The sequence below is a fragment of the Aquila chrysaetos genome, chromosome 25, assembly GCF_900496995.4.
Source record: "Aquila chrysaetos chrysaetos chromosome 25, bAquChr1.4, whole genome shotgun sequence".
Lineage (NCBI taxonomy): Eukaryota > Metazoa > Chordata > Aves > Accipitriformes > Accipitridae > Aquila > Aquila chrysaetos.
This window is the reverse complement of record NC_044028.1, coordinates 15092228-15117508: the sequence shown is the minus strand read 5'-3', so window position 1 is coordinate 15117508 and position 25281 is coordinate 15092228. Positions and strand designations below refer to the sequence as shown.

At 37.3% G+C, this 25281-nt stretch overlaps 1 protein-coding gene across 24 annotated transcripts in view; it reads left to right on the top strand.

Moving 5' to 3' along the window:
• Positions 1 to 25281, top strand: part of RBFOX1 (RNA binding fox-1 homolog 1) — a 1358224-nt gene that overhangs the window by 1197478 nt on the left and 135465 nt on the right. For 22 of the 24 annotated variants that reach the window (XM_030002529.1, XM_030002523.1, XM_030002528.1 and 19 more), the window contains one exon: positions 14483 to 14725. In XM_030002529.1, the coding sequence (XP_029858389.1) occupies positions 14483 to 14725 (243 nt within the window). Of the gene's footprint in view, positions 1 to 1144; positions 1169 to 10099; positions 10306 to 14482; positions 14726 to 25281 lie in introns of those variants that run through there. The other 2 variants (XM_030002545.1, XM_030002543.1) reach the window with 2 other exon arrangements.

Sequence of the window (25281 nt, the reverse complement as noted above, 5' to 3'; positions counted from 1 at the left end):
TGTCCTCTGAGGTGGATTGAGTCTGCCAAAGTGGATTCTTGACATATGTGCCACTTCACAGTTTCAGTTACTTTCCCAGAATAAAATCCATGTTTCTACATTTTTGTTGTTGTATTTAGTCTCTGGCAGCTGAAAACTGGTTTATTTCTGATGGATTATGTAGTGATCATTTTTCATTGTTTTTCAGATAAGCCATTAAACATATGTAGAAAAAGTACATTTCAGTAAAAGCCTACCAAGTTTCTGTGTTGCATTGCTCAAACACCTTTTCTGAAGCACAGTCCTTCACATACCTGATTCTACTAAGGCTGACAAAAATCAGTAGGCATTAGTGAGCTCATAAATTATTGTTCCTTTTTAAATGTGCGCTTAACTAGTAGAAAGCTGATGATGTTGCTTTCTCTTTCAAAAAATTAGCAACACTCTCATTACACCTGTTGCTGCTTCAAGGAAGATGTCTTTCCTTTTACATAGGGAGACTTCAGAAGAAAGTAGGTAATTGACAGTACACGTTATACTGTAACTATGAGTTCAGGCATGCTGGGTGTGCATTAAAAAGACAATGGAATAGATTAGTTTGAGGGTATAATACATATCAAAATTGTTCTATACAGATATCGGAATATTAAATAAAAGGCAAAGACTTCATAAAGTCTCATATAATCCCTCTTGGCATGGGTATATGAGTAGGTATTCAGTTTTTTTCCTTTAAGTGTGCTGATATGATTAAATTTGACTTGACACAAGTGATGTACTATACCATGTGATTGTACTATTTAAAAGAAAAACCACTTTTCTGATTGAATACCTACTAGCTATCAATTTCTGTGTAGCAATACCTAATCTGAATTTCTTTTGCACCTAGAATGCTAACACATTTGCTGTATTCTCTATCTCACTAGGTGTGCACTCAGCAAATACTGAACTGTTTCAACATTTTCCGATACCTTATTTAATCTAGTGTTCTAGTATAAAAGACAGCCAGTTCACTTCATGTGGATTAAAAGCAGTTTTCAGGCTATAACACTTCTCTCCCAAAATAGTCTACGTAGATGGTTATTTTCACTAATTCCAGAGTTTGGATGCTGTAGCTGTTATACATGCTGCTGCCCTGTATAAACACAAATGCTGTTGGATGTGGTTGCTGTAAATTAGCCGTATGCTTCCGGTAAGTATGCCAAAGTTTTTCTCAATGCTGTTTCAGTTTTGGAAATACCTTTCCTTCCACCAGCCCTCCCTTCCTTACACGCAGAGGCACAAAATAAAATTGTAAACTGAGAAAGATAATTTGTACCCAGTCCCACAATCTATATTATTTTAAAATAATGTACTGTTCAAAGCAATGGTTTTTAAGCTTACCAGGGTTAAGCACCTATGGCATATAGCAGAGGCCAGCTTTACAGCAAGATTTACTACCATATGTATATGTTCAGTCTTGTGAAGAAGGGCTAGTAAAAAAATAAATCTCCAAAGAATATGTGCAGGGAGAAGCAATATAGTTCTGCAGATTTGAGAGCAGTTTTAGTCCCTGTCCTACAGATGGGGAAATTTAAAATACAAAGACAAATTGGCCATTTCTTCCGTAGTAACAGAAGCTTTTTAGAGGTTTAACGAAGTAGAACTTACCAATCAGTATAGTCAGTGAAAGTCTTTCAAATGCTATAGGAACCATTAAAAGCTTTTGTTCATTTTCTTCATAACTGCAGATTCATTGTAGCATTCTATTAATAGATTTTTGTTTATTTTCAGCCAGTTGTGACATTCAGCAGTGTTTAGAAATACATTTTGCATTGCATGGGCAAATCTTATCACCATTTTTATCTCATTGGTGAGAAAAGCTTTACCTTTCTCTTCAGTATTGTGGCTTAGTTTGCTGACGACAAACATCGTTGGAGTAAACAGTTACTTGTTAATGCTATAACAGCATCTTAACATAAACATTAACTGAAGTACACAAATGATCTCAGTGGTAAACAAGCATAGCAAAGTGTAGCTGGGGCAGGAAGCCAATCTGTGTGTTCCTTGTGCCCAATGATATTTTGCTAGTCATTTTAATCTTAGAAGTAAATAACATTGAAGATCATGTTCCATCATTTCATTTCAGTGCCAAAAAATGAATGCCACTTTAACTGGTATTAAAAAAGATGGCATTGCTGTGTTAGTTGGTCATTGCAGTTCAGGTCATCTATGTTCCATCATAAATAACAAAATTATGAAAATTTTTAAATTAAACAGAGATGGGAAATGGGCATTGTCTGAAAGCAATGGTAAAATAGTTAATTTCTAGATTCTTTATATTTTATTATTTCTGAAAATTTAAAGAAAGGAAACAACATAATGGTGGATTTCTTACCTATAAAACTATATTCAGCTCTGTTGAAATAACTTCATTTTAATCAAAAGTTTATGGGTGTGAAGATCACAATTCTTGTGTCTTGGAACTGATAAGTATGATTTGTGGACATATTGAATTCATAAATACTCTGCCAGATTTGTTTAAAATATTGAGGTTGAACATATAAAACCAAAAATTCTGCCTGCTGAAAAATTACAGGTAAAATGCTGAATATATGCAATTTCCACATACATTTGGACATTATTGCATGGGATCCCCACGAACAATACACAGATGAGTTGTTTGGGTTTTTTTTTTGTGGTGGGAAAGAAGGAAATAATAGCATTTCATTTGCGATTTAAAAGATTTATAGTCTATGAACAATCTGCTTCAAGGGCAAATAACAATGCACTTACTATTTAATATAGATTACATTTCTGTGTTTTAATACCTTTATTATATACAGACTAAAACTGAAAGGGGTTCAGTGAATGTGCAATGAACTTCATTCCCTCAAACTGTTATTCCATGATGCCCGTGGTGCAGAACTTTGCACTTTTCCGTATTGAACTACGTGAGGATTCTGATTCCCCAGTCCTCAGTTTATCAAGATGTCCCTGGATTGAGGCTCCATAGTTTAGTGTTATCAGCAGATTTGCGGAGAAAGTACGCTTTGTCATTCTCCAAGTTGTTGAACAATGTGAGACACAGTATTGACCCTAAGGTATTCAACTTACTACTGGTCATGAGCCAGACATTAAGTCATTGATCTTAAAGCCAGGCAGTTCAGCCAATTTTGAAGCCATCTGGCTGTCCAGCCCTTCCTTCCTTAGTTCTCAGCCTGGACGATGCTATGGCAGACAGCACTGAAAGCTTTATTGAAGTGAAGGTAGATTGTATCTGGTGCTTTAACTTTGTCTCTGTAGCCAGTTGTTTTTGTTTTTTGAAGACAACCAGGTTGATCAAGCACAATTATCCCCTGAAAAGTCCATGTTGACCTTTTCAAATTACCTAAGTCTCCTTCATGTGCGTGGAAATGGATTCCAAAAGGATGTGCTCCATGATCTTTCCAGGGCCTGAGATGAGGCTGAGTGGTCAGTAGTTCCTTGAATTGTCCTCCTTGCCTCTTTAAAAGACAGGAGTAATGTTAGCTTTTTTTGAGTCATCTGGAACTTCCCCATCAGTATAATTTTTTGTAGTTTATTAAGTATTGGCCCATGATCACGGTGATCTACTCCTTCCACACCTTCTGTTGAATGCCTTAGCACTTCAAATATGTAAATGCATCCAGCTTCAAGAAGTAGTCCCTAACCTGTTGCATCTCCATTGTTCACTGTCCCTCTCCTTTGCTACCCATGCTGTGCATGATTTGGGAGCAATGATTTAGGATCAGACTTTACCTGAAATAAAAAAACCATGAAGTATTTCATTATATTATGATGACTTTTTCATCACAAGGCTGTCTCCTCCCTGCATCAACATTATCCTTGAACTTTTGCAACAAGCAGACCTAGTATGTAGAATCCTCTCCTGTCAGCCTTAATGTCTTCACTAGTCTTAGTTCCAGCTAGGCTGGACAAAAAACCTTCTAGATTTTGTTCTCAAGCAATACTTCTGTGCGCCTCCTTTTTTGCCAAGCCTTGTTTCCGTTGCTTGTATGCTCCCTTTTTGTGTCTGTCTTCATTGAGGAGCTTTCTGCTTAGCCATGTGGGCCTTCTGGTAAGTAACTTCCTTCATAGTGGATGGTCTGTTCCTACACGCTGAAGTTCTCTTTAATCAATGGCTCAGTCGATCAGGCAGCTACCTCCGACAGTTTCCTCTCATGAGTGAACCTCAGGGATTCCTAACAATTCCCTGGATAAGCTGAAGTCTCTTTTCCTGAAACCTAATTTTCTGCCTTTGCTGCTTATCTTCCTGGTGTTCCTCCAAATTCCCAAACTCAATCATGTCATTGACTTTATGGAGCTTACCATGTAAATCAAACTCTTAAATTTAACTGGTTTAAACAAAGTAAAACAAAACAACTCCCATTAGTTCATTTGGGACAGTTTTATCATGATCACTGTCACTTAACCTGACTGGTTCAAGTGAACTGGCTTATAAAGCAGCCCTGTATACTTTGATGTTTGCAAACAAATAGCTAAGGAGGTATGATCTTTGGTCAGCTTTGCTGCTTAAGACCACTTACAGCATTACATTCTCATTTCGCTTACTAGCTGACTATGTTCCTTGTCTTATTTCAGTAGAGTCAAGTAATGATCCTCCCATTTGTGATATTGAAACATGGACCTGTTTCACATATAATGGATGAACTGTGGTTATAGTGGTACCGCCTTAGAAAATGATTCAGCATGAGGGATTATGAAGAGAGATGTCCCCTTTCTTTTCTGAGGCTAAATCGCAGCTCATCAGTGAAAGATTTTGTCCCTGGTTAAAAGAGGTTGTTCAAAGTGTTCCGTTCAAAGAGATGGCATGCCAGTCTGTGCTCAAATAACTGCTGCTGCCCTTCAGTCTTGTGTAACGTTGCTCGTTCTGTCCCTGTAGCCTTGTTTTACTACAAATCTGAATACCTAGGGCAAGCTGCATTTTGATGCAGTAACTTCAGTGGTGCTTTTGTGAAGCAGACAAAAGTCTGCTAGGCCGAACAGTGAAAGCACTGTGCCTGTTTACAGTCCTGTGTTCTTGGTTCTCTGTGTCTAATACTTGTCACACACGTCACTCATTCTGCCTAGTGGTTTTTTAATATAAAATCATTTGTTTATACATGAAAAATAACTGATTAGGTACACATGAAACTGTGATACGGTTTCTCCAGAACAAATGGCCTTCAAACATGTTATCTCTGCACGTGACTGTGGGTTCATCCCTTTCTGCAGCTAACAAAGCTGGTAAATACATTGCTATATTTTGTGGTATGTCTATTAGGAAATCAACTGAAAAAGCAGTTCATTTAATATACTCTGGATGAGGCAGCATCTGTAAATTGGGAATAACTTTGTGTAACTATTATCCTCAGATGGATTAAATTGCCTGATTTAAACACTTTTAAAAACCACAGCTGTATCCAATCCCAGTCTCCTGAGAAATTCAGTTAGTTTTTTTGGAGTAAATTGCAATTGAGATGTTGAATTCTACTTACAACAAATCTTAAATGAATTATTTTAGCTATGTTACAAGAATTTCTCAGATTTCTAGAAATTACCTGTCAAACCATACACCTGCAACTGGATTTGATTGCTGTTTGGTTCCCCTCTGCAGACTCCGATCTTTTGGAATGTTCAGTCCTTGACCAATAAGGTGGCATTTAGAGAAGTTTTTTGACTCAAATTCTGGAAATACTTATGCTTGTTTGTAAGTTACAAGGTAGGAATAGTCTCAGTGGAGTCTAGAAGAAAGGCTTACAAAGCATGATGCGGGGTTGCGTCAAGACCAGACATAGTCTCGCTTGCATAACCATGGTTTGTCACCTGGGCTAGTATATCTGGCTTCTCAGAAGTGCTAGTACATCCTAGTAAAATGGTCTTGCCAACACATCTCTGCTGCTTCCACTGCTTAAGCTATGAATAATATTTTTTTCTGTTGTTATAAAATAAGGCCCAATGGTTCTTGCTTTGCAGACGTGCAGGCTACATGGTTGTAGTGCATGTTTCTTTCCTCTCATGCACAACATCAGTTGTGGTAGCTCTGAGAACTGTGTTAGCTAGCTTATAGCAAAACAGATTGATGTTTTTTACCATTTCCTTTAAAGGCCTGTAATTTACCACTTGGTCTTCGTTGCCTTCATTCTTGCAAATTTGAAGACTTAAGATTATTAAGAAATGGTTTCTCAGGACAAAATCTTTTATGTCAATATAGCATAATATATGCCTGCTGCTTTGTCCTCTTTCTCCAACTCCAATTGATTGTTTCTTCAGTGCATTAACCTCTCACTTCTCTTGTCACAATTGCTTGTGAACTGATTTGGGAACAGATCCAGCTTTAAAAATCCCATATCTTCAATCAGTATTGCAGTAAAAAAAAATATTGGCTTTTTCAACCACTTTCTTAGATACTGAAAAATAAGAAAATAGACGTATTAGGTTTACTACAATTCACCTTTATGAGGTGGCAGTGATTTTCAATAAATTAATATATGAAATAGAATAAAATTTAATTTCAGTAGAAAAATTGCAGATAAAATTAGAAAGCTAACATGCCTATATTAGTTACTGTTTTAGAGGTGATGCAGAAGGCAGAGAAAAATACTCCTTTCTATGGAGATGTAGTTGTCAAGGTAGTGTTCCTCTACATATGATGAAAATGGTGACATTTGGGAGAAAATTAAGACATGCCATAGTTCGCAACATTAATTTGCATTTGTGAAACTATTCTTGTCTTGTGTGCACTATAGTAATTGCCACTTCCATACTTCTCTGGCTGTGGGTTAAACAAATGTAAATATATTTTGCTAAGAAAGCATTCCAAATCCATCTCAAAGAATTGAGATATTGTTTCTTGAGGAGAGAAAGCAGATGAGAAGTTGTAGCTAGTCTCTTCCTTGTCAGTAAATCCTGTATGAGGAAAGTCATCAAATAGGATAAAAGTATAAAATCCATTTTGAAACTACCCCGCTACTGTTGAAACCACACAGAATCATAGAATAATGTATGTTGGGAGGGAGCTTCAGAGGCCATCTGATCTCAACATCCCTTTTTAAATCAGGGGTAACTACACAGATCAGGTTGCTCAGGGGCTTGTCCAGTTGAGTTTTGAAAGTTTCCAAGATGCCACGACCTCTCCGAGCAGCATGTTTCTATGCTTAACTTCCCTCATATCCATTATTTTATTCTTTATAGCCAACCAGAATTTAGCTTTCTGCAACTTTTGACTGTTGCTTCTTGTTCTTTCACTCTGTATCTCTGAGAAAGGTCTGGTTCTGTCTCTGTAACCATCCATTAAGTTGGAGAAGATGCAATTAAGTTGTCTTTTAGCCCTCTCTTCTGCAGGCTGTGCTAAACCAAGTGCCTCAGCTTCTCTTCCTGTGTCATGTGCTCCAGCCCTCCAGATGCCTTAGCAGCCCACTGCTGAACTCTCCAGTTTGCAAATATATCTCCTGTCCTGGGGGACTCTAGACTGGGCACAGCGTTCCAGATGCTGTCTCACAAGTGCTATGCAGGGAGGAATGATCTCTTTCCTCAACTTGCTGACCATCCTTTTGCTAATGGAGCCCACTGTGCAGTTAACCTTTATTGCCTCAAAGGCAGACTGCTCATTTGTACCTTAACTTACTGTTCACCAGGACTCACAGATCCTTTTCTGTAGAGCTGCTCCCTCGCCAGTCAGTCCACAGCCTGTACCAATGCATGGGCTTTTTCTGTCCCAAGAGCAGGACTTTGATCAGGTTCTCGTCAGCCCATTCCTCTAGCTTCTCAAGACCCCCTGTAACTGCTCCCCTTATTTGCTGTCATTGTGTGAGCTTGCGTTCTGACACTTCATACAAGTCTCTTATGAAGATTTCAACAGTTTTGGACCTGGTCTTGATGCCCAAGGGATGGCACTCATAGCTTACTGATAGTTAGACTTCTAAATGTTGACTGCTACTTGCTTTAAAGACCAGTATTCCAGGCAGCTTTTTATGCACCTTGTATGTTGACAATCGAATCCTCCCCCCCCCCCCATCCCCCCGCTTCTGTTTGGGTACGAGGATGCTGCATCATCTTCTTCTGTATGCTCCAGTAAAAGTGTAAAATAAGATTAGCTGTACTTTCCTATATTGACTTGTGGGAAAGGACAAGTTCCTTTTATACCCTTCTTTTGAAAAGTTTTGAGAATCAATTCTCATTGTGAAAATGAATTGTAGATACACCTGCTGTATGCTCCAGATTCTCTTGCTATGTGGGTCTTCAGGCAATTTTGGAGACTCGTGTTTTCCAAATGTGATGTAAAAATCTTTCCATGTATTAAAAAAAGGAAAATATTGGTTGATGGAATAGAAGGTTGAGCTGCAGTTGAAAAGACCTGTATAAAATACCTGAGTCGGAGTTGGAGAAAGTGAGGGACAGGGAGGACACTTAAGTTCTTAAAAAAAAAAAAAAAAAGATTTAGGTGGTAGTGTGGAAGTAAAACAAATCAGTGTGACAGAGTCATGTCCATTTGGGCCATTGGAAATAGCAGGAGAAAGAATTGTCAGGTAGGACAAGGAAAGCTAGTGTAATAAATCACAGCGTCATAAAAGTAGTAGAAAGTTTCAGCAGTGACAATTGGAAAGAATGAAGGTGTCAGAGGGAATGGTTTCTGCGTATGTATCTATACATCCATAATACTACGTGGTCTTGAATGCAGGCAGGAATTCGGACTAGGGCTTAGTTTTTGGTAAGTTGTTTGCTGCCTTCTGTTAAATGGCAGTAAGTGTATGTAACCTTCCTGCTTTGCAGGGTGTTGTGATATTTCATCAGTTAAATTCTCTTTTGCTTGCTTGCTTACTTACCTTTTCCCCCTAAGCTCTCTGAAAAAAAAATTATTTTGCATTATCTTCCTTACTTTTGCGGATACCCTCCTTTTGGAACGAGATTGTTTTTTAAATGAAATCTGAATTTGGTTCTGTACTGAACCTTCCAGAAAACAGAGGTGGCTGGAGATTTTGTTTTGTATGATTGCAGAAGCAAATGATCTGAGTCAAGTGGCCTGGTCAGATAATTAAGCTACAACAGAGAAAGCTTGCAGAGTCAGTCAGTTGTGATTATTGGTCCAGTGTGGTTGGATGTCTGATTCCTTCTGAAAAATTTGAAGTGGCTGCTTTTATTATCATTAATTGGGGAGTGCCAGGAACAAATCTGGAAGAATTACACTGCCACTTTAAAGAAAACCAATATATTTCAATTGGAATATAAGTTTAGTGATGAATTGATGGCTCTTTATCTGCTGTTCTGCCCACCCCTTAGAATTTGAACATTTGTAAGAATAATTCCCATGTTACATGTCTGCCCTGTTTCTGAATTCTTGTGTCTGTAGGCAGTCCGTGACAGAGTGGCTATAAACATGTATTCTTTGGGGCCGTCTGTATCTTCTTAGGCTGTTTTTTTTGGTTTGTGGTTTTGTTTTTTTTTTTCTTTATTATGTGATTTAATTAGAAGTTTAATCACTTTAAAACTACCTCCAAAGCATCTAGGAAAGTTCCTTTAATAGTGAAGCATTAAGTTGCTTAAAGTGCCTCACAGAACTAAACCTTTCTGAAGCATTTCTGAAATATTTTCCCTGCTAAGCAAGAGGGATGTCATGAAATGAAAAAAAAAAAAAAAAAAAAAAAAAAGGAAACAATATTTCATTTGTATGGAAGGATAAAGTACATTTAATCTAAACCAGGCTACTTCAGTATTGATGGTTTACTTGTGGAGTTCAGCAATTTTAAAATAGAAATCTTATTGGTATTAACTCTACCACATGTAGGATGAATTAATCACATAGAAATGCACACATGTTACTGTACATAGTAGCTATCAAAAAGCCAAAGCACTGGAAGTTTAGGGGGTTTTGTAACTTTGAATACAGCCGTCTTAATTTTAAAACAAAACTGTTCAGCTTCCGGCAACTTCCATAGTAGCATTTCTAATGTTTTTCAAACAGCTATTAATGTAGTCAAGCTGTGTTTTTTCTTCTTTTGTGTGTAATCATCTGCTCAGTGGTGCACTCTATAACTAGTAGCAGGAGACAGAGGAGTGGCCTGCTGTGATTGATGGGGCGAGGCCCAGCAAACTGAAAGAGTCCCATCTGGATTAGGTTTTGGGAGCAGTCAGATGTTGAGAGGGAGGTCAGTAAGCCTTGCATTAGCTCCCCCTCCTTCAACACCCCTATCATCCACACTCATGCACACATTACATTGCTCACACGCCCTCATCCATAATTGATGCTTGCTTTGGGCAGATGCTGTATGGCCCGGGACTAGAGCAGCTGCTAAGTTTATGGAGAATAAAGGGAGCAGGATGGTACAGCAGGTATTTTCACTTTTATTTTCACTTGAAACTCTTGATTTTCATCAAGCCACGGCATTTCTTATAACCAGCTGCACCACTGCATGCAAGACTTCTAATACATGTTTTGTTGCTTAAGTCTGAAGGAGGGCAAACTACGGCGGTGATTATGTGTCTCTGCTGTGCTTGGTATATCTAACTGAGCCGTTCTTATAACCAGCAGGTTTACAGAGTAATGTTGCATTTTTCTTCTTTGTTTCCGTGCCCTAAGGATATGATGCAGTTTGGCTCATTTAACTACAGTATGAGAGGCTTTCTCTAAATGTGAAATATCTCTTGCCAAAGAAACAAAACACACCGAACAGAAAATAGAGTAAAACAAACAATAAACTCTTACTTAGACTTTAAAATGCAGGCAAGCAGAAAGGTTTTCATTGAACACATTTTTATGCTGCAAATGTGTTTTTAAAAAGGAACACTGCATAAGTAATATTTTCTGTGCTCTGTCTTTTGTGTACAAACATAACAAGCTTGCTTTATTATGTTTTGACACTTTTCATGCATTTCTTAATAATGAAATCCTTTCAGAGCAGAAGATGCTGAAAAGGCATTTTGAGATCTGAGATACTAGGAGCATTTTAAATTCTAAGCTTTTCTTCAAATGGAGTAATATATATAGAATAGGAGCAACTTCACTTACCTACATCATTGGAATGCTTTCTTTTTTTGTTCTTTAGAGTTCAACATTTAACCAGAAAGCAATAAATTTGACTTTATACACTGCCACGTAAAGCATATTTTTCAGCTGAAATGTGGTTTTCATTAAAACTCAGGCCAGAACATTTAGCAGAGCCTGACTGTCTGCCATCCTTTGTTCTTCTTTCTGTTGCCAACAACTACTTTATTAAAAACCATGCACAAAGTGAGCATTAAGGGGTCGTTTAATCTTAAAGATACTTGGAACTGAATCTGAAGGGACAACTTCTGTTTAGCCTCTCATGCCTAGGTTGTATTAAGCGATGTCTGTGTACTGTCATCTGCAGTTTGGAGATTACTCTAATACCTGAGTTCATAGACTAATTTAGGATCAATATTTCCTGTTGCTTTTAGGGCCATTTCGTGTTTTCAACTTAATGCATTAGATCTATTATTTCTTTTATTCATTTTAGTTCACTGTATTTTAAAAAGCACAAGGAAGGAACATTTTAGGTGATTATATTTAAAGAATTTTTTGCTCCTTAAAATCTATTCAAATGTATCTGTCTCTTGTGCAGTCTGGGGCTTCCATCAACCACATGTATATACAAATGTGTGTTAGTTGACACTGCATTGTTCTTGATATAAATTCACATTCTAAACAATAAGCTATTGTCTTGATACCTGTGTAAGTAGTGAAGAACATGTTTATACATACATGCTTTTATAGTACATTGTAATACTGTGTCTATTGAATTAACTGTGAATCATAAATTCACACTAATTTTAAAGGCTAGGAAAGGCTACAGTAGACACCGATTTTAAGAGATGAACAAGTCAGATTTATTGTAGCTACCATTTTAAACTTATGGCCTACAGTAGAGTGTGCAAGTATAATTTCTTTAGTGTTTTGCCTGCCCTGCACCCCCCCCCCCCCCCCAACCAATTTAATGAACATGCAATTCCTGGACTGATAATCTTGCGTGCCAGTTTTCTACCCTAATTGCAGTGGGGCTTTTTTGTTGGTTTGTTTAATGGCAAGACTGTAAATCCCTGATTATGTAGAAGTTATATTAAAAAAAAAAAAAAAAAAAGACAAACAAACACCTGACCCTTTATTGTTTACTTATTAAGGGGGTCTCGGTTTTAAATAAGTGATCCACACCTCAGCTTAACAAGTCTAATGAAAGAGGTAAAAAAGTCTCAGCAACATGAAGGTGCTGGAATTGCCAGTGCAGTTTGCCATTTTATGATAAATCTAAAAAGTAAATCGTTTGGAGTTGCTGGTAAAAATAATATAAAAGTTCAACCCTCTTAATTAAATATTAGCTGTAATTAGCACTAAGTGTGAATGCTCTGAATATTAATTAGGGTCTCATGGAACTGCTGTCAATGTTAATGAGAAACAGTGGGGGTCTCAGCAACATCTGGTTTAGGACTCAAGGTAGTATAAAAACCTTTAGATCAAATGCACCTGGACATTAGCCCTTGGTCCCTTTGTTGCCATTATTGTTCTTTTTTAACAGCTGCTGACTCTAATGCCATGTTTAGCATCTGACATGAAGGAATAGCTTAAGGACCAGCAGTAACCAGCTACTGAGGTTTCAAAGCCAGCATAGTGAAAATGCTTATATAGGCAGAAGTTCGACTGGCTGTTGTGCATACTTACCAGTTGTGCATTCTTACCACTTGCTGAAGTCCTTCCTGAAATGGTTGACTAAAAAATTTAAGGTCGCCTGCCTCCCACACAAGTTTTAAAAATACATCCTTAACATTTGTTAATAAATGTTTCTGGTGTAGTCCAGTCATTGCTGGTTTTTACTTCCTCTGGATTTTTTATTTTTTTTTTTAATAGTGAAAATATTAGGTAAAAGAAAGGGACCTTGCCATTTTAATATAAGAGGGTATGAGTATACATTTACAAGAGTTTTTAACCTCCACTGAAATTTAAACAGGGCAAGTTTCAGTGCAGCATTAACCTTGGAATGATTGTAGATATATGCATATGAAACTTACTGACTTAACCCTGTGAAGTTGGTAAATGTCACTGTTTTCATTTTAAAGATGCTTGATGGTTTTAATTTTTTAGGACACACTGAATGCCTTTTACAAAGGAAAATTTAATTTTCCCTTCTAAGCCTGTCATGTACCGAGATTTATTCCTGTGCCGTGATTTTGCAAATTCTTAAAAGCTCTTGAGTTTAGGACCACTTCAGGTCAGAGAACTGACGTCTGAATTAGTTGAAATTATCTGGAAATGTCCTTAAGTAGGAAATGCAAAAGAATGTCTTTTATTCATCCAGCCTATTTCGAAATTAGGAAATCAAGGACTGATGAATACAAATTAGCAAAATCCCTACAATATTCCTGTGCGGGTACTTGTACGTGCTTTGGTGGGAGAATAACAGAGTATTTTAAAAACTAATTAAAGTTTTACTCAAAAATTCATTTTACATTACTTTGATATTTAGAGGGTTAATTTTATCTTGTAAATCAGCTCATCTGAGTTTGGGATAGCCCCTGTATTAATGGCCTCTAATGCTGTGTCATCTACAGCATCATGTTTTGGACATCTTTTGTATTGGTTCTGAAAGATTGCTCTGTACATTTCCTCCCCTAGAATTATTACTGTTTGGTATGAGCAGAGCGCTTAGTCAGAAGTCTCTAATTGATAAATTAACATGCTCGACTATCCTTTATTATATCAAACATTAAGATGGATATATCTCTAAAGACATGAGGGCATTTCTTTTTAAGTGTATAGGCTTATTGTATATGGAAATGAAATACTATTGTCTTCAAAATTAAAGCCTTAAAAGTTCTTAAATCTATTTTGACAGCCTACACCATAGAATTTTTCTTTTATGTTAAGATTTTGAACTGATGCATTTTTAGATTCAAATGGTTAATATTCTGATTGGCTCTCATTATTTTTTTGCATTTGTGGCATGCGGTTGCTCAATACAGTGTACCTCAAAGTATTTCTGAAGATCTCATAGAGTGTCATTTCATATAAATATTTTCAGTATACGGTTATGTTAACGGTATGCACCCAAATCCTGCTCTGTGTGTAGGTTGCATATATTGTGTTATGCAAATGGTAAGTCTGAATGGATCACAAACCATGGGCTAACCTTATCAGAGCTCTGTATTGGCAGTAGCCTTTGGAATAAACTGAGTTTTGTCTCTTTTCATTGTCTGAGCTGAGGCATTAGTTCAGGTAGATTTCACTGACCTTTCCCAGTTAAAGAATAGTCTACAATTATCCAAAGAACAGCAGATTTGTTTGTCTAATTATAATAAGATTTAATAGGGTTAGCAAGATGGGTTTAATTGACGTAAGAAATTTTCTCCTCAAGGAAGAACCATCGTGCCCTTTTCAGGCAAGCAATCTTAGCAGAATACTATCATCACATTCTGCGTTACGTGTGCAGGATCACCGCTTATTTTATCTCACACCACATTTCTTCTTCCCTTTTTTTTTTTTTCCCTTTGATTTTTACAGGGTAATCAGGAAGCTACAGCACCTCCTGACACAATGGCACAGCCTTATGCCTCAGCCCAGTTTGCTCCACCTCAGAATGGTATCCCTGCAGAATACACAGCCCCACATCCTCATCCAGCTCCAGACTACACAGGCCAAACCACTGTTCCAGAGCACACGTTAAACATGTACCCTCCTGCTCAGACACACTCTGAACAGAGTGCAGCTGACACAAATGCACAAACTGTCTCCGGCACAGCCACAGTAAGTCAAAGTTTCAGCTATTTCTAAAGCAGTATGTTTCAAGTTACCTGTGTATTTATTGATAATGTTTATTCTTACGTTACACTTAATAGTTTTGCACTTCATTTGTGTTAGGATTGCTCACCATTTCAAGTTGAAGGTCTGTCAGAGTTTATCGTTGAACTTGGAGAATATAATTTCACTACTTTTGGAGCCTGTTAGTAAGTGTGGGAGCCTTGTAGAATCTGTAGATTCCTTTCCTACAGTATTAGACAGACAAAATGATTAATGGCAAGCCCATGAATTATATAATAACGTTTGATTATGTCCAATATGGAAAAATATTGCAAAAGAGTGTTTGTAAGCATTCATTTGGAGAAAAAAAACCCCTAACAAACCCAAACCAAACCAGACTCGTTTTGTTCTTTTTAATGACCTCTGTATTTTTGACACTTATGAATAGCTTTTCATAGAAGTGTTCATTGAATGATACTGTGTTAAAATTACTTGTGGCACTGTGTGAATGAGTATTGTGAAGAGCATGTCTGTAATATTGTATTTTCTAGAGAGCTTGTTTGTGCAGCCATTACCAAAGTTGTGCATGGATCTGTGCTCAACAGAGCAGAAATCATAGGCTTTCCTTCTGTTTGATTATATATGAAGCTCTGAAATGTCAGGAATTATGCAAGAGACTCCTTGGCTGGTCCTACCTTGTAATTTAAGTCACAAATTTCACACATTGATAGTTTGGTGCTTCTGTCTTAATTCTAGATTGGGACCCAATTTATCCAGTGCCAACAGTTGGCAGATTTCTGAGCTGTCAACCACCTGCATTACCTGTGTAGGATCTAGCCCAGAACAGACAGAACAGTGCGATTTGAGCACGCGCTTGAAACATCTCTACCAGCTGCCCTTGCTGCAACCATGCTCCATACCTCATTTTACCTCCCCTTCCTTCCCTGGCCTATATCCAACCTAAAAAGTTGCATACATTCCGAGTTCTGAAGATTCATGTTTATTGCGATGTCACTAATTTCTTTATATGGGGATGAACAAGAGACAAAAGCAATAGTAACAGCAAAAGCACAAAAGAATATTCCCTGCTATTATCATGGAGGAATTAATTGTGAATTAATTACACAGTTTTGTGGTTTATGCAGTGAAATGTTTCAGTCCTTTTATTTTTGACTTGGTAACTTTTTATTGCCCTGATTGGCCCTTTGCTCCAGTAGTGTGAGAAAGTTTAAGTGGAAGAGCATCCTATTTACTTATATCTCATAGCATTCTTTGCAGCTCTACAGTGTCCCCTCTTATTCATCTCTTTGCTAAGTTAACTTCCTGGTTCTTTCCAACTTCTAAAATTGTCTTCCATAATCATTTTCGATTGTTATCAAACTCTTGTCATATGCCACTGTCATTGGTTTAGAGCAGGAAGCCTAAGCTGAGTAGATACTCCAGAAAAGATTGGATATTGACTAAAAATATAGTCTTTCCTACCGTCCCTGTCTCATTCTTTTTATATTCTACTCTTTTGCTTGCTCTTTTGACCACTGCTGCACGCTGAACAGTCCACGGTGATGCCCAGCTCAGCCTTTTCCTATTTTGAAACTGTTGGTCTGTTTGCTGTTCAATTCTGAAGTAAAAGACTGTCAGTGCTAAAATCAATGGTAAAACACCTGTCGATGCGAGTGGGACAGGAGCTCATCCCTCATCATTTATTGCTTTCAATTTATTGTGTTTCCTCACCCCTTTTTGATTTTTCAGTTTGAAGAAGTGTTAGTCTCTTTATCAGAAAAGTCAGGTATGCATTTTTCCAACATTTTCCATGGCAAAGGCTGATGAAAAGAAATAATTTGGATTGTCTGCAATGCCCTTATCTTCTTCAAGTGCTCTGTTCAATCCCAGCTCTAGCAAATCCAATGATTCCCTTGAAAGTTTCCTGCTTCTGATATACTAATAGGCTTTATTGTTATTTGTTTCTGTATCCTTTCTTATCTGCTCTTCTTCCTTTTTGCCTTCCTAATATCCAACTTATATTTTACCTGTCATATACTTTCTCCCTTCTGGTTCCACTTGGAGTGAATTTGCATACTCTGAAGGATAACACTTCAATTCCACTAACCTTTTGTATTTGGGGAATTTAGTATAGTTATTTGCTCTTTTTATTATGGATCGTTTTCTGGCCTTCGTGTTTCCTTTCTTACAGAGGAATGTGCATAACTTTTTGAAGTAGCTCCCATGCTGTTTATAAAGAATTAGATTTCCTTTTGACTTTTGGGTATTCTTGAGAAAGTTTTGGTTTGTTTTTTTTTTAAAAAGACATTTTTTCTAAATTGCAATGTTATATCGAAAGTTGTGGATACTATCCCTCCCTGGTGAGCAATGCATTGAAAATACAGGCTTACAAGAAGTGTATCTCTATGGATCTACATTGTTCGAAGTAGCCTTGACATTTAACATAGCACTCACCAGTTAGTTTTACAAATTTACAGTGAAATATTGTTTGCACAATTTAATTACGGGTACCTGGATCTAAAATCTGTTATGCTGTGTCTCATTAGCATTGCACTTCACACACTGTAGAGACATTATAAATAGGTATATGCAGATGGATCCCAGGCAGATTTGACATGGGCTTTGTAATATTATGAGGGCCCAGCTGTAGGTTTAATAATATAAGTTTTTATGATGAAATAGAGCTTCAATAGCACTGTGTCAACATTGTAACTCCATGTGGTCTTTATTGTCGAAGAAAAAAAAATTATGTTTCTTTCCAGTTCCTGCTAGCTTTCTGAATAGTCGGTTTCCAGTCTTAAAAAATGTTAAGTGGAATTTATGTGGAGACATAGTGGCATTTGTTTGGTAGATTCCAATATTTTTACACAGTTTCCTTTCAGTAAGCTGTATAAACATGCATTTAAAAGAAGAATAATCAATTGATCAATCATTCACAAAAGAATACTGTTGTGATTAATGTAGATTAGACAAGCCATTGGAGGCAAGACCAGTTTTGGAATTTTCTTATTCAAGTGCATATTTATGTACATGTGAAGCTGGATCTACCACTAGAAATGGATCTTAAAATTTTGAAATATGAAGCTAATAAACCGCAGGGCAATTGCCTGATTTGTAGAACTACTACCAGAAGTGACTTAACCTCACCCATGAAGGACTTAATCCACGCTGAGGCTAGACACATACCCTGGCTTTCTCCGTGTGTCCCAGTTTCTTTCTTTTGTCTGAAAGAATCATACACTTCTGCTAGAGCTCACATTGGGGCTAGTGCAAACTAAACCCCAATAAAGATATAAATAATAATAAAAAAATATAAAAAGGTTCCATGCAATGTCACTTGAATCCTTTACTGCAATACAGGGTGTGATCCCGGCCCAGCTGGAACCTCTGTTGGTATCCCCATTTGCTGCAAATTGAACAAGATTCCAGTCATCAGTTTTATTACAGGTTTGTAATTTTGTGCACAGTAGAGTGCTATTAATATAGAAAGCCTATAGACTTGATTTCCTTGTGAGTAGAATCTGTAGGCTCTAGAAGGGTTTCCTGTGTTGTCTTTGGTCATTCAGAGCCTTTCAAAATAGGTGTAAAGAACTACCGAGCCAAAACGACAATGCTTGAAACCAACTTTGGGTTGGTGTGGGACACTAATGAATACAGCCTTACAGAATATATACGGTATTTTCTATATGCAATGAAAGCAGACAAATTTCATTGGAAGAAAATGTATGCTTCTCTCTGATTAAAACTAAAATATTTTGTTGAGAATTTAATAGGAAGGGATCCTTTTTTTCTTCTTGGATTTTACTTTTTACAACAAAACATTGCACAAACCCTTTCATACCTTGAGCTTGTCCAGGGAGCGCATATAATATCTGAATATAATGCTCTGGGTATCTTTTGTCATTTGTAGCACTGACATTCTGTGGACTTCCAACTGGCTTGGGCATCTACCCTGTCAAAACCCACGCCATCCTCCTTACACTTCTCTCTTAGTTTAATTCCAAAGTTCTTTTCAGTTAAGAAAGAACATTTTCTTACTTGCTTTTGCTCGAATTGACTAACAAGCACTTTGAAAATTGCAGTTAAGGAGTACGGAATGTTCTGGTATTGTTAAGAATTTACTTTTCTGCATGTTATGCTTAACTAATTCAAGTATGATTTAATGGACATTCATTTAGCAGTGAAGATGTGGGAGTAGAAATGCTCTTGTACTTCCAAAAAGTGTATTTCCTAGTGAAATTTTTTAATCTATTATTTTGATAAAATAGTGTAAAACAGTATTCTGTTAGGGTAAGTATTGGACATAAGAGGTGCTTAGATTGTATGTATAGGTATTGCTAACTTGGTATTTTGATGTATGAAACAGGAGAAAATGTACAGGCTGAAAGGGAAGTAAATGTTTAAGGACAGGATGATTTAGCTGAAATAATATAAAATCATCTGTAGGTAATAAAATACTGTCAAAAGTCACTTTGAGTCTTCTCTAAATAATAGGGTTTTCATCTTTTTGAATCAATATGTTTGTTTAACTTTAATCAAGGAAGTAGTCCATCTGAGTATATGCATAATCAATACTCATCCAGTACTGGATTATTTAAGTGCTGGTAAACTTTTGGAGTTTCATAGCATCAAATGTACTTTTAGACATTAACAAAAACAGTAAATTGCTTCTTTCAAGAAGGATGGATCAATGATAAGTCTGTTACAAAGTTATAGTAAAAGTAACACGTCTGATGATTTTGCAGAGTGGTTTTGAGTGTTACGTTAGTTACATGTTTTAAAGTGTTTTTAATTAAGACATTTGTTCATTTTATGAAATATGAAATCACCTTTTACTTGTGCACAGATATATATATATATATATATATGCGCACAGGCATATTGTACATACATAGTTCTGAAAGTAAAACTTGTTCAATTTTTGCCTGTGCTTTTTAATGCACAACTTCTGTTGATGTCAGTGGGAGATGAGTAGGTAAATACAAAGGGCATTAACTGGGCATGTGTAAGAAAGCAGGTAATAGTAAAGTAAATGTTGTTTCTCTAGTGTTTCCTATTCTAAGTGGATTATACTAATAATGGAAGTAAATATCATGGTATGGTAAAAAATGAGTTTGTAATAATGCTCTGTGGTTTATGTATGTGTGTGTATATAAAAAATATTCTGCTCTAAATTTAATTCTACTTTTGCATTAGAGAAAACTTGAGGTCATTGTGCAGTCTTTCTGCCTTGGACTGTGACTTCACCAGATTTCACAAGCTGAAAAACCTTGATAAGTTGTGTGCTTGGATAGGAGTCCTTGAGGGAAAATGCAGTTTACTTGGAGGAGTATTGGTGATTCAGTGCATAGTGCTGCTCTGTCTAAGGTCGATCTGAATCAATACCCAAGATGGCATTAGGGGAAGCAGTGCTGCTGAAGTCCTGTAGAAGACACGTAGTGCAGAGGTGTGGGTTGTCTGCGATCATTAAAGATGATGAGGTATTTTTCGCATAACTTTGCTGTTACGACTAGATTTCAGCTTGGTTACTACCAAAATTCCTCCTGTGGAGTATCCACTGAACTTGATACTCTTCCGTGTGAAAATAATTGATGTATTAGATACTAGATGTCTGTTGTTACAGTTACCCTGCTTTACCTTGACATCTTGTATATTCTTTGAGATCTTATGATTTGTAAGTTTGATGGTTTCTTTTCTTGGTGTTAATTATGTCCAGGTTTGTGCATTCTTTAGTCATGTTGTGGAGGCCATCTCTTCATCTAAGGATTTGGGAAGGCTTAGTGATACTTTGGGCTGAAAAATTATTTACCATGTTGAACTTGGTTGGTTTGGGGAAGAGAAAAACAGACAACCTTTGTTGATTTTTTTTTTTTTTTTTTTTTTTTTTTTGGTACTGATTTCTCTGTTGTACTTTTTAATTTGGGTAAGAAAACTGGTAGTAGCAAGCATTTATAGTAAAGTGCTTTAGTGCATTGTCTAAGCCTGCAGGTGGGTAGAATGTTGCTACAGTTCTGTGCAGCATATTTCTATTTCTTATTAGCTCTTTTCCTGCTCTGTTCTTTTATGTAAGTTATCGGTATAAGTGATATTTTTTTTCCTCTTTCTTTCTTTTCTCCTTAATCCTTAGTTCTTCTCCCACTTTTTTATTCCTGGTCTGTCCATCTCCTGGGGGTGTGGGATACATTAGCTCTTTCAAGAAATTCTGTTCCATATTAAACAGTGGGCTATATGCTACTTGGTTTACAGATGTCCATCAGTTGTTCCTACAACAGTGTGTCATTGAAGTAGAGATGTTTAAAACAAAGTTCTCTGTAATTTGCTGGTTCATCATGTCACTGTGGTCGTGCTTGTTAGCCTTGAGGTAAATTTCCTTGGAGTCCAACATACCGAGTATATGCATAGTGAGTGGGACGCTTTTCAGTACTGCTGAGCTCAGCTGGTATTATCCTTGTCTCTGACTATTCTGCTTTTTCCTAGTAGGTTTTCATAGTGTACCTGGAATGTGGATCCTGGAACTGCCTCTTGTGCCTTGGGAAGAAAAAGTGACTAGCTTGCCTCTGTGTGTAGTTCTGTCTGGAAAGCATGCAGAGCAGAATTACAGTGCAGATAACCACGTCAATTATTTCTCTAAATAGTGGCACTCAGAGGACTGTGCTCCCCCTGTGGAGAAGCTAGGAACTTTTCACCATGAAGTGGCTGTCTTGCAAGTCAGATTTCCCCATGCATATTTTTTATTCCCGACTGCTATCAATGACCCAGTTTTTATTAATTTAAATTCCATATTTTTATCTATAGATGTTTGCCACCAGTATGCTAGATAGTTGATAATACTTTGACAATTGTTACAGCAGTGTTTATTCACCTAAATCATACCCTGCTGGTGTAGGCTATTGTATCGGCACGGTATGCTGTTTCATTTATGCTACCTATTATATTTGGTCCCAACTGCTACTTGAAGAAAATATTTCAAGGACCTTTTTTTAAGACCCTGAGTGCTTCAGAGCTGCAGAAGCAAGAGCTGGTCCAGCTCCTACTCTACAGTGAAGAGATCAAAACTGACATCCCAAATAGATAACATAATGCTGTGCTAGTTTGGTGAGGCATGGTAATGACTTGTGATTGTAGGCATTATTACTTCTAAAAGGCTTCCTTAGAATCATAGAATCAGTTAGGTTGAAAAAGAGCTTTAAGATCATCGAGTCAACTGCAAACCTAGCACTGCCAAGTCCACCACTAAACCATGTCCCTAAGCACCACATCTACATGTCTTTTAAATCCCTCCAGGGATGGTGACTCAACCACTTCCCTGGGCAGCCTCTTCCGATGCTTGATAACCCTTTTGGTGAATAAATTTTTCCTAATATCCAATCTAAACCTCCTCTGGCACAACTTGAAGTCATTTCCTCTTGTCCTATCGCTTGTTACTTGGGAGAAGAGACCGACCCCCACCTCACTACAACCTCCTTTTAGGCAGTTGTAGAGAGCGATAAGGTCTCCCCTCAGCCTCCTTTTCTCCAGACTAAACAACCCCAGTTCCCTCAGCCGCTCCTCAGAAGACTTGTGCTCCCGGTCCTTCGCCAGCTTTGTTGCCCTTCTTTGGGCACTTCATTGCTGAGAGCCCTGCGTGTGAACTTTGTGCCCCACGTGTATTTTGTTGCTTATGCTAAGGAATAGCAGGAACATATTGCTCACCTTAGCAGCTGTATGTGTCAGCGCATGCTCTAAAATAGATTCTTCTCGAGGATACACAGAACCTTAAACCAACTGTTTTCTATGATACCATTTATAAACCGCCTGTTTGTATACCTAGTTGTTTTGCTTGGTAAGAAGATAACCACATCTTTTTCCTGTGTTGCTGAGTTAAATTAGGCTTTGCTCCCAGAACGTACTTGTCATTCTGTGGGTGGGTAGCTGGTGTGAGGAGAGCAGCTGTTACACTGCCAGCTAACTGTGCCACTGCATGCATATCAGCATGTCTTGTGTTCTAAAATCTCAGGAACTGATCCTTGTGATTTAGGTATCACCTCAGCTTCTTTTTCCTTTTGATTCTCACAGCAAGAAAGGATTGCAAATGTAATATTGAAACAGAAGACATAAAAAATGATTATTCTGTTTTTTTTGAGATATTGTGATTTTTAACTTCCTCTCATGATTTTTGAGTTCTTGAAATTGGTGAAGTAATAGAGCTGAAGCTCCTCCCCCAAACCAAAAAACCCCACCCAGGGATAAAGAGAGCAATTACGCTCTGTTATCTCTAGTCATGTTTGCTCAAATACATTAGCTGAATGCCATTGAATACCCCTCTGAATGTTCACTGTGGGGCGGACTAACAGTCCCTAGATCACTTGAGCAGGTCATTCCAGCCAACTCTAAGGCAGATTTAAAGCACAAAACATTGCAAAGTCTTTTCAATCACATTGTCAACCAGAGATGTAGTCATGCTACTCCAACTTGAAAACTTTCTTCTAAAAATCATTGCCAATTAATTTCTGATTGCCAAGTTTAATTGACCAATTAAACAATTTAAGATTTTCTTCCTGCTTGGCCCTGAAAAAGTTAACAATATTGGTTTTTTGAGTTTTCTTGTACTCTGTATTGTCTCTTGGGCTCTTTACTTCTCCATACCAATTCTTCTACATTTTACATTATTGACTTTTTCTTCTCTCTGTGCAGTCTAAGTTACAGTGGCATCCAAATGCTTTGGTTGTGCTTTGAGTTCTGATGTATTGAGAAAGACGTTTGTTGCACATTTTGCTGAATAAACTGAGCATAAATTTTAAAGGGGAACTTGGTAGGAGGAAATAGCTAATTACAACTTACTTTATATTTGACCTTCTGCATCTTTGCTTCACATTATAACATGGTAATTAAAATTGATCCTTAGGGCGGATTTTTTTTGGTGAAAATTAGCTCTCATTTTCACTAAATACAGGAGTGGCGGTGCTAGGTTAGGTAAGACTAATGATGTTTTCCATTCTCTTGTAATTGGCATGCAAATGATAGTTAATGGTTTGCAACTTTATCAGAAGTTGTCGATTCCTCCCTGCACCAGCTCTTTGTAATTGCAACACAAACTTGTATATTGTCTGGAGTACTTTGTGCAATGGCATGAGGAGAATATGTTTGTCACTTCTTGGTTAACCAGCAACATCCTTAGGTCCTTGCTTGCAAGAAACTGGATCTCCATTAGAGAGGTCAGAACAGTCAGGTAGCACAGGCAGATGGAAAACTAACAAGGTTTGTAGTTAAAAGCTATGAAGATCATTCAGATAGGCTTCCTCTCTTCTTCCTTAAATCATAAGGCTGAATTTCTCTTAACGTAATAGTCTTTGCCCAGGGTTACACAAGAGCTGAGCTTACTCTCCTGCATGACTACATGCGGGTCTCAGTTAAGGATGGCTTTAGTGGCTTATTACCCCCCCAACCCAACCCTGAAAATATTTTTTCAAAACCTGTTTATACTCTCGCGTTTCCATTCCTCTCCCATACATCTATATCTTCAGCTTTCCCACACACCCACCTACCCACCCACAGAAATACTTTAATTAAATGTTACTCATGTGTGGGCTTACTTACCACTTCTCCCTGCTTAATCTGTTCCCTTTCTAGGGTCAGTATGAAAGAGTGACTTGATTCAAACATTTAACTTTGCTATCTGTCAATATTAGCAAGACAGTACCGAGGCACATCGATCTGTCTTGGCTTAAACTGCAAGAAGGTGAATCCATCTATAAGTTTGAAGCTGCTTTATGGTCTACCAGTGACGTGACAAGGTGAAATACACGTCACAGGCAGAATTAGACAGAGGACAATTTTCTTATTAACTAGATGTGCATTCAGGAAACGGTTAGAAGTTCTTCCTTCAGACTTTACCAGAAAAGGAATTAGACTGAGCTAATAGTCTGTCACGCACATTGTGCTGTATTTGGTCTTTCTGTGATCTGCAGAAAGATTTGGGTGGACATTTTAAATTGCACAGTTCTAGACATTAAATGGCCAACAACTTATTAATTAATTGTAGAAATAGGTAGGAAATCCAGATGAAGGCATAAGTAAGAGAGTAACCTGGTTTTGTTCTGTCTTGAATTAATCCTACTTGTATATGGCAATTTCATTACAAAAGTGTGACATGGAAATAGTAATCTACATGCCAAGGTACTTGCTGCAATTTGAGGAAGACCAGAATATGGCAGAATATGGGTTTTTTTCTGTCCTGGTTCTACTGGAAGATAAGAATGCAGCTGGGAGGTCCATTCGGGCCAGTAGGCTATAGGAGATGGACTTTGCTTGTGAAAGCACACATACCTTTGTAATGTAAACTGGAGATAGGTTTAAAACTGTTAGTAGTAACATAGGATAACTGCCTTAGTGAATCTGAACTTCTTGGTATATAATTTTCTGATTTTAATATGAACATCACTGCTTAAAGAAAACTATTTCTTACTATTCTTATTACTATGCTTTTCTGATTTTTATTAAAACCAAAATGCTTTTAAATATGTTTATAATATCAATAAAGTAGAATAATAATACATGCACAGATCAGTATCTATTTTAAAAAT